General features: G+C 36.6%; 1 protein-coding gene across 1 annotated transcript in view; it reads right to left on the bottom strand.

Annotated features, from left to right (window-relative positions):
* LOC134799084 (neurexin 1-like) overlaps window positions 1-21,520 on the bottom strand; it is a 66,982-nt gene that overhangs the window by 25,689 nt on the left and 19,773 nt on the right. The window contains exons 3-5 of the mRNA XM_063771462.1: window positions 20,895-20,921; window positions 15,504-15,662; window positions 15,079-15,231 (exon numbers count right to left, since the gene is read on the bottom strand). Of these exons, the coding sequence (XP_063627532.1) occupies window positions 15,079-15,231; window positions 15,504-15,662; window positions 20,895-20,921 (339 nt within the window). The remainder of the gene's footprint in view (window positions 1-15,078; window positions 15,232-15,503; window positions 15,663-20,894; window positions 20,922-21,520) is intronic.

Genomic DNA, 21,520 nt, shown 5'->3' with positions numbered 1-21,520 from the left:
AGTTACTTTTTAATTTCGGTTCGGATAGGAGTGCTCGCCATTAGAGTATGATCAAAAGCACTTAGAGTTAGACCAAGACAAATCTGCAACGATTTTGATGGCACACGCAGTGCATGTGTTAAGAGGCCGGTAACGATTTTAGAGCAGAAATGTAAAATTGATAGATTTAGTCGTTAAAATTGTACACCTTTTGTTACGTAATATCTAAATAACAAGTATTGGTTTCTATTAGCACTTCTTCTCATCTTGCCTTTTAATAATGAGGTCGCGAGCGTGCGTCACTGGTAATCTATGACGAGAAGGGGCAGATTTTAAAAATTCATCAAAAAAATATGGTGCTAAATTATTCAAAATGATGTATAATGAACAGTTTGAGGAAATGTTGTAGATTATTTAAGTATCAAAATTACGTTGAAATTAAGTCGATTTTCAGAGACATTGTCACTTGTTATGAAGTAATTTCTGGAGTAATTTGATTTCGTCTAACTTTCATTTACACTACGTCAAAGTCATAATAACAAAAATGTAGTCTACCTATTAAAGGGCTAATTTTGTATTACAGGATATGTGTAATACAAAATTACCATTTTTAGCATTAACTTTACGAAATTTACAAATAAGATCGATAAAATCAGTGCTTTACGCGCGTTTACCTAAACGTCCATCAGAAAAAAAATCATTCCTAATTTAGTGAGTCTGTTTTCAAAAAATTGATCTAATAAACGGCAAGATAAGAAGACGTGCTAATAGAAACCAGTACTTGTTATTTCTATTACGTAACAAAAGGTGTACAATTTCATCGACTAAATCTATCGAACGATGTATTTACAATAGAATTGTAAGATTTTTTGTTTCCAATAATATTATTCATCCATACCAATTTGGTTTTCAAAAGGGCAAGTCAACATCGCTTGCCATATTTCAGTTGTTTAAACATATATGGGATGATATCAACTACAAAAGACCCTGCGTTGCATTATTTCTGGACATGTCCCAGGCGTTTGATTGTGTCGTTCCTAGTATATTGTTAACACAACTAAATAACGTAGGTATTAGAGGCAACGTTCTAAAACTACTTGAGAGTTACCTAGACAACAGACAACAAGCCACTGTCATAGAAAGTTATAATAAAAAAATCAAATGTATAGAGTTGATACAGTCCCAATTTCAACTTACCAAAGTTGGTGTTCCCCAAGGGAGCATACTTGGCCCTCTTTTATTTTTAATCTATGTGAATGAACTTCCCAAAATCATAGATGACATTTGTGTAATGTTTGCTGATGATGCAACTATTTTGTTCTCCGATGGAAACAAAGATTGCAACTTTCAACAGAAAATAAACAATTGCTTAAGTACTGTCGTAGAATGGCTTAACTCAATTAATTTAAATGTGAATACAAGTAAAACGAAAGTTATGCAATTTAGGAACTACAAAACAGACCCACTGAACATGAATATTGAATACATGGGTAAAAAAATTCAAGATGTAGATAGTACCAATTTTTTAGGCGTCTCCATAGACCCACATTTAAATTGGAAATCTCATGTGGAAAAAATTAACAAAAGAATTTCCAGTCAGTGCTATGCCTTATCCATATTATCAAATACATGTTCAGAAGATACAGTTAAAAACGCTTATTATGGAAATGTATATCCTTTATTAAGCTATGGTTTAATTTACTGGGGCAATTCAGTTAATGTAGAATCAACCTTTATTCTGCAAAAGAAATGCATCCGGATTATATACCGCTTCTATAACAATGAGTCCCTAAGACACGTCTTTAAAGAAAACAAATTTCTTACATTAACTGGGCTGTATATCTACGAGCTTTGCTTATTTGTGTCAAACAATAAATGCGACTTTTCATTTTACTCAGCACAACGTGATAATGTGAGATCGCAATACAAATACAACATATTGCTCCCGGCAGTCAGAAATGCAGCTTATTGTAGGAGCACATTTATAACTGCAATTAAAGTTTTCAATCACCTACCCTCAAGCATAAAAATGTTAAGCGGAAAAAAATTCAAACTACAGCTAAAGGGATGGTTGATTGATCGTGTTTTTTATAATTTGCATGAATACTTTATGTATGAGACCAACTAGCATGTTAACAAATATGTAGTTTTAGTTAAATTAAGTAAGTATTAGTTAAGTTGGAAATGTAATATTGTATACCCGATATGGGTTGCCGTTGTGACTGTATGTGTATAACATTGTATTCCACCTTATTGTACACGGTAAACAATAAATGACTTCTTCTTCTTCTTCTTCTTCTTCTATAAATTTTACATTTTTTGCGACTAAAATCGATACCGGCCTCTTAATTATAATTCCGCTACTCGATGCTAGATGTCGAATGCAAAAATAATAGTCTTTTTGGTACCAAAACTGACGTATGGAGTGACCACTCTATTCTTACTATATTTCTCTATGCCAACAATGAGTCTGACCTTTGTTAAAAAGGGTAATTAACTCTAAAGTTCCATTTGCTCAAGTAACTAATTAAGTTAGTTTGTTTACTTGTTTGATTGTTTCACGCCCCAAACTATGTAATTACAGTTTCCACTAAACTGGCTTTTCTTATAGTTGCAGACTTGTTTATTATTGTTTTAGAATATAAATAAAAACATTCCAAAGTTTGGTAAGTATTCGTTTTTAACTGAGTTATAAGAAGAAGTAAACTGTAAGGGGCTATTCATAAATTACGTCATTTCAAATTAGGGGGGGGGGGGGGTCTAGACATCGGATGATGGTAGCATGAAGAAGGAGGAAACGAGGTCATTCGAAGCATGATTTTTTGATGATTTTAGGGGGGGGGGGGGGGGTCAAAAATCGGCAATTCTTCGGCAAAAATCTTGTAATTCTATTTAATATTTCCAAATTAGAAGAACTTGATAAAGATAAAACCGGCCGAGTGGGACTCGCGCACGAAGGGTTCCGTACCACCTACGCAAAAAACGGCAAAAAAACAGCCTAGCTATCACGGTTAAATCATTAAATCATTTATTCATTTGCAAGAATGTAGTACACAAAACAAGTTCTTAACAATATAAAAATGTCCAATACATTCTGCTTAACAAAGCATGCAAAGGTTTGCTTAAACTAAACTTAACTAAATTACAAATATTTTAAGTCAGGAGATAGGTACAAATATGTCAATTATCAGAATTCCAATAAACAAGAAAAAATAAAGTAAGTATTGCAAAATAAAGTAAAATTAGGTTCCTGAGATACAGCCTGATGAAAGACAGACGGACAAGTCCAACAGAAGACTAATTCCTTTTCATAGTTATCTATGGTATTGTTCTATCCTTGAATTATATTACCATGGGAACGAGAATAATTTATACTTCACATTACACCAAAATATGTAACTTGTGCTTTTGATAATATAATTATTTGTGACTATACAAGACGGTTTTAATTATCTTCGCCTCAACTGAACCGGCATTATCCACCTCACCGCTGAACATTGGTCCTTCGAGAGAGAAGAAAGGACGAAGATAGAAAATTCCGGCTTGCGATAAATGGTCACCGATCCATCGGCTCCTTCGTGCAAGAATATTCACGCTTTTAAAAAGAAGTACGCAAGCGGCGCGAAACAATAGGGCTACAATACCTATTCGCTGCATACATTCATCGTCATATATTCGTGCAACTGTTCACGCAAAGATTCGCATGCGACGCAAACATACTCGTCGCATCGCGCATATCGTCGGTCCTACGCACACCCCACGCTTCAAATTCATCGTGGTCATCGTGGATCTACATTTCAAGCAAAAACGCGCGTGTGTCGCGAAACTTATATTCGTCGCATCGAGCATCACGTTGGTTCTTCGCTTCTACACATCGAGAATCTACATTCCTCGCATCGCGCAAGTTTTCACAAAATATTTACAATTTTAATTATGTAATTCGTCGAAATGTCATTCGTCATTCGTCGCGAAAAAAATAATTTTTGATATTAGCCGCCATTGCAGCATTGGGTGGCCAATGCTGCCAACTAACGAATACTTTAAAACACATTTCATGGATGAACTGGTCATTGTAGGGAGTGAAGCTTGTGCCTATGTTAAGTAGCTTACACTATACCTAAAGTTTATGTCGTACTTTAAGTCCTTTAAATCGCAATCACCAATAATGGCATCTGAAGACTTGAGGAGGTTGCGAGCTGCACGAGGTTACACCAAGGCCTCAATCACTCGTCTCTTCAACTTTAGCAATAATGAGAATGATGTTGGCCTTAGTGCAATTTCTAACTTGGAAACGAAGCGCGCCAGGATAGGTGAGTTATTCAAAGATTACGAGCAATGTAATAAGGAGATTTTAGCCTTAGACGAAGCGGACGCGGAGGATGTGGAGGACTATGAGGCAAAGTACTACAACATTCTCACTATCCTCAATGAGGCTATAAAAAACAAGTCGTCCTCGTCTGATGCGCCCTCGTCTGACGCTCCCGCGTCTTCCTGCAAAAAGGCTAAACTGCCTACTATAAAAATTGAAACTTTCACTGGTAAGTATAGTGAATATACAGGTTTTATTAACTTGTTTAAGGCAATAATACACAACGATAGATCAATTGATAATGTCCAAAAATTGTACTATTAGGTCATTACCTATGAAATTGGCGTTTTGTTCGGAGAATTTCAACGAAACACGAATTTCCATACAATTAATTTTGCGGATATTTTTTTGATGGCTAATTCAAACCAAACAAAATTTTTCCAGTAATTTTTGACACCTTTAAGGTATGTTTTCAATATCTCCATTTCTTGAAAATTGGTACCATTAGAAAAATATAAGTAATTTTAATACTCGAACCGACAGCACATGAAAAGACCTATTTTCAAGGCTTAATTCTGAACACTTAACAATAAAAAATAGCAATTAATTGCTGTCAAGCAGTTTGGCGAAATCATATTGTAGTTTTATTGTAATTGTGTATGTACTTTTGTAAAAAAAAAAAACTAGGATCAGACTTATATCTATAAACAAAAACGCCAATTTCATAGGTAAGGACCTAATATTTGCGCTCATTTCACGCAAATGAACCCTTTGACTTGATTAAGAACCTGCCTCTAGCTGAAGGCAGCTACGAGGAGGCTCTTAAGCTTTTAGAGGAGAGGTATAACCATAAGTTCAAAATTGTAAATGAACACATTAATGCCTTGCTTGATATAAATGCCTTGGTCAAATCTAACCCTGCAAATTTAAGACAGTTTGTGTCATGCATCAAACAATCTTTATCTGCATTAAAGAATTTAAATGTAAGTACAGATAATTGGAATCCTATTATATTGGCTATTTTGTACCGTAAATTAGACACCTACACGTCACGGGCATACCAGTTGGAGCGTGATGACACTGAGGAGCCCACAGTCACCGAGTTCCTGCTGTACTTGGAGAAACGCGCCTTGGCACTGGAGAATGCTGAGCCGTCGCCCACACCGGGGAAGTCTTACCACAAGGCAGTGGTGAATGTGACAGCGACCGCCTCGCCTGCCTGCAGTTATTGTAAGTCTAATCACCGACTATTTGACTGTAGCAAATTTAAAATGCTTACTAGTAGTGAAAGGATAGCTTTCAGCAAAAATAATGACCTATGCTCTGTCTGTCTAAACAAACACAATGGAAAGTGCCGCTTTCATTTCCGGTGCAGTACTTGCAAACAGGCTCATAATACCTTACTGCATCCGGACTCGGCTAACCAACCCCAAGTTTCTTTAATATCAAATTTGGGGCATAATGGGGTACTATTGCCCACAGTCAGAGTGAAGTTATATTCACGGACAGGTAGTGAGGTTCATGTGAAAGCTCTTTTAGATTGTTGTTCACAAAGCTCTTTAGCCACCACTAAATTAATAAATGTTTTAGGATTGACCCCAAGCAAGGACAACAGCAACATAATTGGTGCTGGAGGAAAAAGTACTGATACACAGTATTCTATACCTTTAGATGTGTATTCTTTGACCATGCCTTACCGAGTCACTGCGAATTGCAATGTAATGGAAAAAATTACATGCCAGCTGCCACAAAATGCGATCAAATTGGACGCTATTAATATACCTGATGGGATCACTCTGTCTGATGCTGATTTCCATCAGCCGTCTGAGATCAATTTACTTCTAGGTGCTGACATATTTTTCCAGGTCCTCCTTCTGGAGCCAGTTCCGGGTCAGCAGGAGCGGTCTGCGCAACCTGTTGAAGACCCAGCCAGTCCACACCCGACGGTTGTAAATACAAAGTTTGGCTACATCATAGGTGGGGGTTTACCACGACAACAAACCAGTGACAAAAGTAAGGTAACGCTTTTATGTACACAATGTGACTCAAGTCTTAATGACAGTCTACAAAGTTTTTGGAATGTAGAGAGCATACCTGAAACCTTTTGTGAACGCATGTCAGAGCATCAAATGTGTGAAGATACTTTTAAGAGCACAACGGTGTTAGAAAATAACAAGTTTCAGGTTGACTTGCCTTTGAAAGTTCCTTTGAATGAGGTCAATGATGTGCTTGGTAGCTCTTTTGATATGGCTTATTATAGGTTTCTTAACCTCGAAAAAAGATTGCACAAAAATATAAATTTGCTATCAGATTATGAAAAGTTCATCAATGAATATGTGGACTTGAAGCATGGGCACTATATTGACTTCAATCAATTGGATTTTGAGAATGATCCTCTATACTTTGCATCCCATCATGCTGTAATTAATGACTCTAGCAAAACTACACGTACCCGGGTAGTCTTTGACTGTTCCTTGCAAACTAACAAAAAGGTATCGCTTAATGACATTTTGCTTAACGGACCTCCGGTACAGAAAGAGTTGTTTGACATAATGCTTTTGTTCCGATTAGGCAACTATACCTTCTCCACAGACATACGACGCATGTTTCGATGTGTTGATGTTAATCCGATGCATGCCAAATTGCAAAATATTATTTTGTGGAGAAGCAATCCTAATGAGCCTCTAAAATGCATACAGCTAGATACTGTTACCTATGGGCAAAAGAGTAGTACATATTTAAGCACTCGATGCTTACTAGAGTTAGCAGATAGGTTTGAAAGTGATTTCCCACTTGCAGCTTATATATTAAGAAATTGCACCTATGTAGATGATATGTGTTTTTCAAACTCCGATTTAAAGGTTATGATGGAAGCCAAATCGCAATTAAGGGAGTTGTTAAGTAAGGGTAGTTTCAATACACACAAGTGGGCATCTAATGATCAGAGGGTCTTAGAGGGCATTCCCAACGATAAACGGCAGTTTGATGACTTAGACTTCCAGAAAGATAATTTATATTTAAAGACGTTAGGTTTAAAACTGAATATGCGAGACGATGTCTTTGTTTTTTCTTGCCCCGAGGCCTTTAAAAGGGAAAAACCTACCAAAAAAGAAATATTAAGCTATATTTCGAAATTTTATGATCCGCTAGGTTTTATAGCGCCAATTATCATGAAGGCAAAGGCTTTCATGCAAAAAATATATGCTGAAAAAATAGGTTGGAATGAGGTTCCTTCAGCTATGCTGCTTCAGGAGTGGTCTTCATTTGCTTCCAAATTATCTCAAATGGAACCCTTCACTATTAATAGGAACCTGCATATACCCTCCAATGCTTCTGCATTGCAATTGATAGGTTTTGCTGATGCATGTAGCACGACTGGTTACGGCTGTTGTGTGTATCTTCGGGTGGTCGACGAACACGGTAATGCTTCACTTTCATTACTTTGTGCTAAATCTCGAATCAACCCCCGCAATAAGGATACGCTCACCATAGCTCGCTTAGAACTGTGTGCCATGCTACTATTATCTAAACTAATCGCTCGAGTTTATGAATCGCTAAAATCGCAATTAAATATACAAGATGTATATCTGTTTTCTGACTCGCAAATTGCGCTAGCATGGGTGAAAACAGAGCCTTTAAGGCTCCAAGCTTTTGTTGCCAATCGGGTCAGGTTGATTCGAGATCTCACAGATAGATGGCGCTGGCTGTATGTACCCAGTGGAGAAAATCCGAGCGACTGCTTGAGCAGAGGTACATATCGAGATGAGCTGCGTCACATACCCATGTGGCTGCACGGCCCAAGCTTTCTACAGGAAGGTAACTATAATTTTAATGATATATAAGCTTAACCCTCCTACAATCGATGACCTACCTGAATTGAAAAAGGCGCCCTCTAGTGCCAAGGTGACGTTAGTTACCCAAAAAGGATCAGATCCTTACGATTTCTTAGAAAGGTTTTCTGATCTCAACAAAATGGTAAGGGTAATGGCCTATATAATGAGGTTTTGCTCTAATTTAAAAACTAATGACACAAATAATCTTGAGCATCTCTCCGCTAAGGAGCTTCAATTAGCTTTACTTCAGATTATAAAACGTGAGCAAGGCATTTACTTCAAACATGAAATTGACAGTCTCAAGGCTAACTTAGATAATGTTAAAGGTTCGCTCAACTCCTTACATCCTTTTCTTGACAATCATGGTCTGCTGAGAGTTGGTGGCAGAATAAAAAACGCAAATGTGTCATACTCACAAAAACATCCTGCGATACTACCGAGGGAATCTCGCATAACAAAGCTTATTGTAAAGCACGAGCACCTTAGGCTGCTACATTCTCCGCCCAAGTTATTATTGTCAAGCTTAAATGATAAATATTGGATTGTAAATGGTCTTAGCTATGTAAAAAGTATAGTTAACAAATGCTTACCTTGTTTCAGAATGAAAGCTCAGTGTGCAAAACAGCTGATGGGTTCTTTGCCACCTGAAAGGGTCACGGCCTGCCGAGTATTCCAAAAGGTCGGCATCGACTTTGCAGGTCCGATAGCAGTAAAGAATTCTCGCGTAAGAAGAGCTTTACAGACAAAAGGCTATATATGCGTATTTGTCTGTTTTGTGACAAAGGCTATACATTTGGAGCTCGCTTCAGACTTAACCACTGATGCTTTCCTTGCATGTTTCAAGCGATTCATAGCGCGAAGAGGCCTTCCTACCGACGTATTTTGTGACAATGGTGGATGCTTTAAATGCATCACAGGATCATCAGACTCTGGTGCAATCCTATGCGGCACAGCAACGTATTGCCTTTCACTTTGTGCCAAGCTATTCACCAGTGTTTGCTGGTCTTGCCGAAGCTGCTGTTAAAAGCACTAAGTACCACTTAAAGCGCATATTGCAAGCTTATGTACTGACGTATGAACAACTTAATACTATTTTATGTCAAATTGAAGGGACCCTGAATTCTAGGCCACTTTTGCCTGTAACTGCTGATGACATTAACGATTACAGCTACCTTACGCCTGGCCACTTTCTGATTGGTACTTCTATGACATCCTTCCCGGAAGCGGACTTGGCCGAGTTACCTAATAATAGATTAAAGTTCTGGGAGATCTGTAACAAGGTTAAAGGCCACTTTTGGAAGGTGGCATAAGTATTATTTGAATGTATTACAATGTCGTCCCAAGTGGCGCGATAGCCAACCAAATGTTAAAGTTGGTTCGTTAGTTATTATGAGAGAGCCTAACTCACCCCCCATGACATGGCCCATGGCCAGAATTGTTAAAGTATATCCTGGTGATGATAATAAGGTACGTGTTGTAGACCTCTTGGCACCTAATAAAAAGGTGTACAAACGATCTTTAAGCGGTTTTGCTGTGTTACCCATTGAATAATTTAGCTATTGTATAAGTAAGCTTTTATGCATTGTGTGTTTAATACAGCTTTAAGTTTGGACACTAAGTATGTCTAAATATGTGTGTAAGCTTAGTTTATAGTTTGACAAGGTTCTTGTTTCTTTGATTATAACTCTTAAGTGTTTGGCAGGTAAACTGCTGCCTTGTTAACACTACTTAGAAGTTAAAGAAAGTACATTTAGTTCTCTTTCTTGCGTTTATCAACATATGCGTTGTATTTGTTGTTATTTAGCTAATATTTCTTAGGATGATCTCAATAATATTGATTTTCTCTTGTTTTTTTCTGTAGGATTTGAATAACGTTTTATAAGATGTTACTCTTTATTGTTTAGCTTTCATTGTAAACATAAGTTTCTTTAATTGGATTATACCATGATGCTGGGTAATGAGGTTATACCTATTTTAGTAGCAAATTATGGACTTATTATTATTTAAGGCGAAGGTTTCGGCCCGCCCCAGCATGTTGGCAAGTCCAACAGAAGACTAATTCCTTTTCATAGTTATCTATGGTATTGTTCTATCCTTGAATTATATTACCATGGGAACGAGAATAATTTATACTTCACATTACACCAAAATATGTAACTTGTGCTTTTGATAATATAATTATTTGTGACTATACAAGACGGTTTTAATTATCTTCGCCTCAACTGAACCGGCATTATCCACCTCACCGCTGAACAAGATAGTCAGACAGACGGATAGACGGACAGCAGCAGCAGTCTTAGTAACAGGGTCCCGTTTTACCCTTTAGGTACGGAACCTTAATTACAGTCTTTAAAATGAACAATCATTTTACAAACAGGAATTAATTTTACATTCAATGTTTGACAAAATTAATGATGTTTTTTTTAATTTAATTTAATTTAACGGCCTCCTAGCCTAGTCGGTAGTGACCCTGCCTACGAAGCAGGAGGTCCCGGGTTCGAATCCTGGTATGGGCATTTATTTGTGTGTTCATCACAAATATTTGTTCCTGAGTTATGGATGTTTTCTATGTATATAAGTATTTATATATATGTGTATATTATATATATCGTCGTCTAGTACCCACAACACAAGCCTTATTGAGCTTACTGTGGAACTAGCTCGATCTGTGTAAAACTGTCCTATAATAATTATTATTATTATTTGTATCTCCTTAGATATCACGGGCCTATAAATCCCGGTCTTTTGATAGGCTTGCGTGGGGATATAGATCCAACACGTAGAGGCCCTTTGGAGAGCTTTAATGTCATGTAGAACGCCTGCTGGAACCCGTTCACAGGCGCAACAATAGACACCCATGAACCGGTCTCAGCAGGCATTGGGACTATTGTAGAAAAAGTGAACAGTAGACCGGTCTATGGATTGATGTTTGGGTGGACAATTATTATTATTATTATTAATAGTTTTCGATTAGCGTTACCGATTAACATTCTCTTATCAGTCTTATCCATTATAAATGCTAAATTAAAAAAAAACATAAATTAAGAAAAAGTTGAAAAAAGAACATTTGAAATGAGTTAATTTTCCCGAAGGCCGCGTCAAGGGCGTCCTCGACACAATTGACTAAATGACCGGATTCTTGGCAACTGCCTTGTGTATTACAAAATATTGACCGTTAGTAAACCTTACGTCATTATAATAAGGTACAAAATTAGTCAGTCTTTATCGTCGATACTACGAGTAGTGGTTTTGGCCGAATGCCGAATATTCGGCCACACACTCAGCCAAGCGCCGAACATTCTGCGGCCAAATTTTCGGTATAACACGCGTACATTTTGTATCACATTTATTATGAAAACTGTTCGCCTACAATGTTTGCTAAGATTTAAATTATGTTGCTTATTATAAATACCTAGTGTACGTACGATAAAAAAAATAATTGCACAAAAAACTCTATATTAATAATAAATTCCTAAGAAGACAATTTAATGGTTTGCGGAACACTTTAATTGTGCAAATTTTCTTCATAAGTAGGTGTAATAATAATAATTAATTAATTGTAATAGATATTCGGTATTCGGCCGAATAGTACTTAATATTTGGCCGGTTAACGATTATTCGGCAAGGTGGGCAAATAGGCCGAATACCAAATAGTTGCTTTATATTCGTGACATCTCTAGTCTTTATCGTCGATGGTACTAGTAACAGCAACCCCCTTAATTGACCGCTCATAGACTTTATGTATTTGTGATAAGGTTCGAAATAGATTAGTTAGCTGGTATTTGTAACGTATTGATTTGCATGCCCTTTACTAGTTCGGTTAGCCATTGTGTATTCGAGCGTATTAACTTTAGGAACGAACGAACAAGAATTCAATCTACCGTCTTTTGATCTTATGATTTATTTACCTTGAATAAATAAAACCTGGCAAGGCAATCTAAAAGTCGACAGAACTTAAATCAGATATTGAACTATATTTTTTATATTTACGTGGATGTGGGATTAGTTGTATAGTTCCAAGGCTATTATATTTATAAAGCCTTAATTTAGGTACGCATAAATAGTTTACTTTTTCATTTCAAAAATATCCAATCATGTATGAGGCTCTTCAAAAACGAAGTGTACATGTTTATACAGGAATAAAGCCATACGACATAATAAGTGTACATGCTTGTAAAGGATGACTCACGTTAGACCGGGCCGTGATTGATGTCTTGGGTAATTGTCAATTTTCGTAATTCTGAGCTGCTATACAAAATCAGGTCGTATTCTACCTAATAAAAGTGTAAAATTAAATTCACATGTGTTGTTATATAAACGATAATTTTGCTTTGTAATAGTTTTTACATATTTTTATAAATACTGTTTTTTAATATCCCGAGAGTAAATTTTCCCGAGAGCTACTAACCAACTTTTTCCTATGATGGCTGATGTTATTTCACATTACCCTACAAAATTCAAAACTAGATACAAACTTATTCAGATCCATCATACAACTTGTAATTTAAACACAATGTTGGATATTCGGACACTCCTAAAACTAATAACAATAATCCCACAGGTCTAGAATAACAGAATAGGAACCGAATTGTGATGTAATCTTGACAACTCCCTAATTGGCTACAGACCTTAAAACTAGAGTTCTAATTGAAAACAATTGCCGATATTTAAAACACAATAGTAACAAATGGCTACAGGAATTACAATTAGTAAATTAGTTCATATTGTAAGAGATAGAAACCTTAATATTGTAATAATTCATATAAAGCATTTGACCTCTTGTGCCACGATTAATGACTTCGATAAGGCAATAATACTAACCGTTTCACCTCTAACTGGTACACAATAACTTATCCTAAACAGTTTGAAACAAGATTCATAATGAAATGAAGGTGACAATGTAGACTTATTATGCTACGTAAGGAATTTGAATCCCGAAAGGGACCACTTTTGGACCGGAATGTTAAACTAAAATCCATTTTGATAACGACCTAAGTAAATTTTGTCTTACGACATTTCCTCTATTATTAAAGCAATTTAAACTTGATGTTAAATTCAATCTAAATAATTTGGTCGCTTAAATGTGACAACTTAGTACTTTTGTAAATTGAAATCTCCATTAAAAGTTATGTCGTGTCAAATCAAGACATTAAAATCGTTACTAATTTGAACAAAGAAAAAAAACAAATAATATTTTCGATAATGACAGTACAACTATAATTGCACCTGATAAGTAATCTATAAACAACATCAGATCGTTTATGAAACACGCCGTGTTCAATAATGTTACCTATTCACGCCAGGTTAACACTCTAATGTAAGGCACTAGTGATGCAACGAATTTTTACGAATATGAATATAGTCGTTCGATTTGTAACTGGTCTCCGAACGGCTAATACTTTGTGCATAGTTAAGTATACAAATAACAGTTTCAGAACTTAGCCTTGCAGTTGTCCCCATACACCAAGTTGGCTACCAAATGCAGTAGTCATCACTAAATGAACCTACAATTAAATATCTATTCCCGTTTTTGTATGAAATTGCGACAAATACGAAAATTTCAACTTTTCTTGCGTTGATACATGTTTGTATTAAACCAGGTAAAACTCGCCAGCCTATAGGTTCATCAAACAGCTTCAGTCTATATAAGAGATAAGATAAATCTATGGAAATGAGAACTAAAAAAAATACGAGTTCCTTTTGAATATTCGGCGAATACGAAAATTCGTAAGAACACTGATATTAAGTCGATTATGACTATTCGGTATGCCAACTAGGAACCCTCATATATAGTTTCGCCTTGTCTGTCTGTACTTCCTAGGCTTTGTTCCGTGATCGTTAGTGATTGGATTGAGATTGCGCAAACTCGTAGTTCCAGCTCGCTGGGAATTAATTCTTCGAAAAAATCTAATTTGATTGGCCTACAGATAGATGCCATACATTTTTCTTCAGTATATGACATCTATTTTAGCATTTACAGTACCTGATTATTCGTATTCGTTGCCTCACTAGAGAACACGAACACAGCCACAAACCAATCAATAGAATACTTAGTCTGCCCGCAACCTCTAAAACGCTTAGGATTGAACGCAATCTAATCGGGGTGCATTGCCCTCTTCAGGGCACTCCGGGGCACTCGACCAAATTCGAGAGTCCGCCGTTAAAAGGGCCCTCGGCACTCCCAAACTACGTCTTTAACTGTTCGGGTTGCCACATTTTTCCCGGCGACAACCCATTGTTTTTAATTGGTGCTTGGTTTCGGCTCTCTGGGTAATGAGGTGTCTTTCCCGAAAAATACTCAATTACGTCCACGAATCTCGATCTCTTAACGAAGCCTTTGTGGATTTTATTTTAAGATTCATTGTGTTTTTTGCAGAAAGAGGGCCGTGGGATAGCCACTACGGTTTTTAAATTGAAGGACGCCTGAAGTCAGGTTCGTTGCAATTTCTTTCTGCGACGATTTTAGCGAAATGTACACAAGTTTTAGCTGTCGTTGACGAAACTTATGATTCTTAAATAGTTAAGAACCTATTTATTTAAATAGCTTATGTCATACAAAACATGGACAATAGGAGGGTAAATTCAGACAGATACCTACCTGACTCAGTTAACTAAATGTAGTTTTGTGGAGTAGAGTTTGTTAATTTGTAACTTTTTATTATTGTTAATAATTAATTAGTAATTAAGATCATGTCTCTATATATCAATGGGTGATTCAACTCTTTCTGATGTCGCGTACAAATTTTCACTAGGATTGGAACACCATGAAACTCACAGGGCTCATTCTCCCAAAGCCTTTTTTGTATGACAATTTTAGGTCCTCAGAGGATTGGTTTGAATTCGACGAGATTAAAGTTTTTTAGTCAAAGCTTAATGCTAGTTCAAGTGAGGTCTTTGAGGTTTTCACTCTTCGTTTGATGTCATGTTTAAATAACACTTCTTATAAATAGGACTCACCAAGTGTGCATCCCTGGTGGTGAAGGTGACTGGATCAGCGGAGTCGGTCGCTGTGCAGGCGTACTCTAATCTCCCGGTGACCGTGATGAGCTTACTGCCGGTTCTGGCGAGGTCTATCAGGTTCAGACGGAGGGTGTCTGCTGAGAACTCCACCTGAATATAGAGAGAGTTTAGTACTCAATGATGTGATAGATAAAGTTTTCAGCCTTAAAAATGAAAGGAAAAAAATCGCTGGCGTTCTAGGTCTCTTCAAAGTTGCCGTCGGGGAAATTCCGAGACGGCGCAGAAGACCAAATAGCAACTTTCTTTCTTGACGCAATAGCGCAACATATACCAGCGAGGATTTTCGGGCAGCATTTTTAGTATCATGTCACATGGTAAATGAACGAGCTATGGCACACCACTGCTGAACCTATGAAACTTACCTTCTTCAAGCAGCCTATAAAGTTCGTGTGGACCCTGGCTCCAGGCAGTGCCCGCGCATTGAGAGAACCCCCCACATGGGCTCTGGAGCTTGCCAACATAGTGAAAGAGCCGGCCACGTGGGAATGCTCTGTGTATACGTCATCCACCACTGCTGAGACCTGTTGGAGAAGACAGTGTCTTAAGTTAACCTGACATTATTTGATTTAAGTAAGTACTTCTAATTATTGCAAAATTATATGTCAGGCCTATAACTTGATCCCATTACAAATCTGTTTCATAAATTGACCCAACAAAAAAAGTACCTACCTGTGTCAGAGAATGGTTAAATATGAGGTATTACATAGGGTCAGCCAGGGAAATTGCAACTATGGGGCAAATGCAACTACCTACTATAAAAATACAACTTGTATTCATGGCACACTTTCGCCAGTTATAAAAGAGAGTTCACCCATGGTATAAGTGGATCTAGCTCTAGCTCTCCTCTTGTATTTTACCCTAAAAATACTAGTTAGTTTATTTTAGAGTAGTTGCATTTGTCCCGTAGTTGCAATTGACCTGGCTGACCTTACTCTATTTGGTCAAGTTGTGATGCCGTGAAGAATTGTTATAGTTTCTATATAAACAATGTAGGTATAATACAGCTGTATATATATTATAGATGTTCAGTTATTGTTGTGAGTGTGAAAGTGGTTTTATGTAGTTTGGCGATTACCGGAACTTCGTAAGAGGAAACTTTGTGTCATATTATATTACGGAAGATTGTGCTCAAAGTGATATTCCCCAGAGTTAGGAGCCGTCTGAGGAAAGTTTGTTTATTGTTATATTATATGTTCATTATGATAAAATATTATTGGATTCCAGGAAAAGCTACTTTCATATGTCGTGAATAAAGCACCGATGGTAAGTTTAGGTTTAGGATATGTTAATTAATAGGATAATATCAAATATCAAATATCAACATTTATTCAGCAAATAGGCCACAAGGGCACTTTTACACGTCAACATTGAATTTACATACAAGACAAAATAATAACAAGACATTAACAATTTTATAAAATACAACTAACAATTCGAACTAACGTATTACAATTACTTAGAGATGTATATGGTCTCTTAATGTCGAATTACATAAAAAATACAGATACAAAACACAAAAAAATCTATAACATTTAGAGGTGTAAATGTCTCTAGGTGTCAGAACTATAAGATTATATAGTTTATCAAATTATCCTTAGAGATGTATAGGGTCTCCAAGAGTCAATATCCTGTATAATTAGCACATTCATTAAGAGAAAAGAAACATAGGTACGAGAGCAGAATGAGGCGTCTCACTGTAATTATTTAATAAAAATAAAGTTACTAAGTATCGTGTAAGTCTCGTGTAAGCTTAAACAGACCAGTCTCCACAAACAGCACCCGTTCACGAGTATGACGCGTATCTCAGCCATCGCCTCCCTCAACCTTCATTCGGGAAAGATAATATAATGTAACCTCCGTCCTGACAGAAATTAATAATAATACAGTGTTTAAAAACTGGTGTCAAATACCTACTTCTTTTACTCCAATATTACTGACCGGCTAGCATGAGTTCCGTTCTCGCACGCGAGTCCAAAGTCGATACTTGAAGTCGCGCTAGAGTCGCGCGCAAGAACACAGCTCATGCTAGCAGGGGCCCATTTCTCGAACCGTATTAGGCTAATATTATTAGTCCACGAACTGTCAAATCGTATGTATTTCCATGACAACACACTAATAATATTAGGCTAATTTCGTTCGAGAAATGGGCCCCATGTCTGATGGCGTCTGTGCTTCGTGTCCCCTTCTAAAAATATTAGGGCACACCTTGAACGAAGTTTTCAATCGCATCAAAGTCAAGGCCGCCATTAAAACGTGCGTGCCCCTGTCGTTCGTGTCCACACGATTGTGCGGCTTTGTAATCAGTCACTGGTTTTTTGGGGCGTTGTTGTATCCTCCTTAGGCCCAGCCATACAAATATCCAGTTGCTACTGCAATTTGAACCTATACTGTACGAAATAGAGTTGATTTTGCTTGTATAAAAATTTAACGACGCAAAACAAATGCAACTCTGTTCCAATTGGATATGATTTAAATTTCATCGAACTGAATAGGTGCAATATAGGTAAGACCTTGGGCCTTACGATGATAAATCTTACCAAGCGTGAGTCAAAGACTTTGCCAGAAAGTCTATAAGAAATATCTCATCACATGTTTACCGTCTAATGTGGGAAGGTGTAAGTTTGTGTCATACGCATGTGTTATCTTAAATATGGGCCACTTGCACCATTCACTACGTTGACGGAGTCCTGACATGTCCTCGGTGTGGACGAGCACTGCAGACGAAGATTGGGTACTGCAGTCACATGAGGGCGCACGAGCGAGCGGACCAGCTCAGTTCCCGCTCCTAGGCATAATATAATGCAGTCGCTGTGTAATGTAGTAAATGAAGCAAGTTGTTGTATGGAGACCCATGCATTAATTTCTCAGTCGATGAAATTTAGCTTGGTTATTGTATAGTATGAGCCGAGACTAACATTATAAATATCCAAAAAAAAAAATACTCCTAAGTTAGGTAAAAACACAAATCTGATTATATATTGAACCGAGTAATTCCTCAGTCCAAAATTATTTTACAAAATAAGTTATTTGTATCAGTATGTGATACTAGAAATAAATCTAAAAGTTTTGTCAAACATGAGAATATATTTTTATGATACTTCCTTTTTTTGACGCTCATTTTCATCGGAAAATTGCTCTGTCATTTTTTTCTTCTTATATGATCTTAGAATATAATTTGGCGCAGTGGGTAAAAAAATCCAAAAAAAATGCGTATCGAAATGTATGTATTATAGAACTATTAAAAACTGAGAGTGGAAAATTTTTAGATTTTCATTTTGTAGGTATAAAACGGCAATAAAATGGCATTCCAGTGAAAAAATTAGACTGAGCAATTTTCCGGTCCAAGACACGCCAAAAAAATTTATTTTATTAATACTGGTATTTCTGCTGGGATATTTTTTTGATATTTCATATATTGTTGCAATACGTTACATGAATATGTCTGGTGAAGAAAGTTTGAACGGAGCATTTTTCCGTAAAAAGATATTAACGATTTAAGACTTTAGGTATTTACTTTAATTCTATTATTATTATTCTTTGGAAATTTATACAATACTTTTTATTTATTGATACTTTATCATACTGTAAAGTTTTTTCTGGCTGAGGAATTACTGCGGGGTCCACTACCTTTATTTACTACACTAGTGGCCGAAATCGGCCGGGAGAAGAGAGAACCCGGGGTTACCTGGAGTTAACATGTGTAATTTTACACTGGGTTAACGGTTTAACCGACACTGGGTTAGCGGGGTGCAAGTGGCGCTTATAGATTTGGGCGGCCATGGGGATACAAAGCAGGTAACAGGTTGAGTAGTTTGTATTACATTACCCATTTATACCGGTTTTAATTATATCTCTACGCTTACTTTTAAGCTTTTGAATTCGTATTAATACTCTTTAGATTTAAAGAAGTCGAGGGCCCACTAATCCCTTTATCGTCATCGTCACACTGATTTATTTCGTGACCCAAATTTTCTAATCCTCTAAGATTTTATTTTCACGGTACTTACGTTTGGTCATTTTTTCACAGAAATCAAAGCAAGGTGTTAAGCTGGCCAGTTATTGAAACCTTATATTAAAATGAATTCTCTGTATAGGTGAATAGAATTTATTTTTACTTTAGAGCGGCCAGTTACTAAAAGTGGCCAGTTACTAAAAGTGGCCAGTTACTGGCGAATTACCCTATCTTTACTACTTTGGGGCTGTCCATAAATTACGTCATCGATTTTTGACCGATTTGACGATTTTTGACCCCCCCCTCCCCCCCTATAATCATCCAAAAATCATGCTTCAAATGACCCCATTTCCTCCTACTTCATGCTACCGTCATCCGATGTCCAGACCCCCCCCCCCCCCTAATTTGAAATGACGTAATTTATGAATAGCCCCTTTACTGAAGGTTAGAGAAGTTTTGTTGTTGTTAAACTTTTATAACACTTTTATATTATACATTTTAATGGAATATTGCTTATGAAACTATAAAAACTTATACTTCTCTTGGGTTGGAAACTTTTTTCATATTCGCCGCGTATAACGAAAGTTCAGTTTAGGCAATATTAAGCGCCAAATATATCAGGTATATACATTCGTATGTAGAGTACAGATGTCGCTTCTTAAAGTTTTAAGGTCATACAATAAATGTATTAAAATCATTTTAATTTTACTCTAAACTGTATGACCCTGCACAAACTCGATCTTTCAGTTTAGTTTAGCCTATGGTTGACTAGTAGAGAATGCCTTCTAGCATTGATTTCGCCACTTATACTTGCATGTATTGTGCAATAATGTTGTAAAAAAAAAAAGAAGGAACTTTAGTTTGGTAAATTCAGTCGCAATAAATATAATTATCCGATAAGAGCTGCCAAGATGCTCAAAAATATCTGAACATGCACTTTAACATCTTGATAATAGCGGCTTTTTTCATGTAACAAATCCAGATCGAAATCATAACCTATTACGTATTACTCACAGAGTAAGCCTTCTGGCCTTTATTTCTAAAATAAAATGAGTTAAATTTATGTACTTGATATATGCATATACCTACTACAATATTTAATTACTCGCTAAAAATTACCACACAATATACCACAGCGCATAACTCGACGCAATATCACACAATGAAAATGCCTGTATAAATAACAATCAAATCTGGTAGAAAAGTGCATTGTGAGGAATAATGGCGTACCCGTGAATAGCAGGCCTTACAATACAGTGCTATTTGTTGCTTAGCAACCATTTGCCTCAATAAGGTGCAGTGGATTAAGCCAGCAGTTTTTGAAAAATCGTACCGTTTTTTTTTTAAATCATACGGTTCCCAAAAATATGAATAGTAATCTTGAGGCCTGTCTCTAGTAACTTCATCGATTCGAAAACTGATTAAACAACTTTCGCTTGATAGAAAAGAAAATCACGAACAGGTCTAAAACGCACCATAAAAAATGTAACTAGTTTTACACAAAAGCTATTAACATGAAAATTGCTTCTAAAAATGCATATTTTTGATCGAACTCATTGATTACTTTTTTTGTTAAAAATAATAATGATATCCGCGATCCCGGGCACGCACAGCCGTCCGCTCAGTGCTCAGCGAGCTGCGTTCGGAGAAGGACCTGACGGTCTACCGCAAACCGCGTTCGACATGTTGCCTCTCTGTCGCACTTGTAAATTCGTACGTAAGTGTGACAAGGAGGCAACACGTCCAACGAGGTTCGCGGTAGGCCCTCTGAACTCACTGCATCATAAAACAAAATACTCACCCTACAGAAACTCGTCATAGGTGTGATCTGTGGACAAGAGAAAACATGTTAAAAAACCGTGTTTTAAACCATCATTACAAGCTATTATTAAATAATAACCCGGGGTTTTGGATGGGGGAATGTTCTACACTGGCCAAAAAATAGGTGAATACTGTAAATACAGAAACTAATAATAACATTTCTAAGCATATTTGAAATTTGTTACCTATTTTCAATACATAGTTTGGTAACGAAATACTTCACACTAAACAATGTTATTAATACATGAAATGAGTTCCGCACCTAAATTCTAGGGTATGGTTAATTTAATATATTTATAATATACTTAGAGAAATTAAAACGGTTCACTATTCATAGGAATTTCCCGCCGTAGATTCAAACGACGCGATGATAATTATGTATAAAAAAACTTTACACATTACATATTTAAATAAATAAATAAAATAAATAAAAAAAACATATCTAACTTATATTTAATTTATACGCGGCTACCTACCTTTTTATTTATAATACTTTGATATTTCGCAATCCAGCGCGGGAACGCTGCCTGCGTGTTGGGCACCCTCCCGAGGGCACCAAATTTTGATAGGTATTTTTAATTTTTAGTTTTAGTTAATTTCATTGTA

Source organism: Cydia splendana, chromosome 18 (assembly GCF_910591565.1).
Source record: "Cydia splendana chromosome 18, ilCydSple1.2, whole genome shotgun sequence".
Taxonomy (NCBI): Eukaryota; Metazoa; Arthropoda; class Insecta; order Lepidoptera; family Tortricidae; genus Cydia; species Cydia splendana.
Note: the sequence above shows the minus strand (reverse complement) of the source record. Positions and strands in the feature narration are given on the sequence as shown.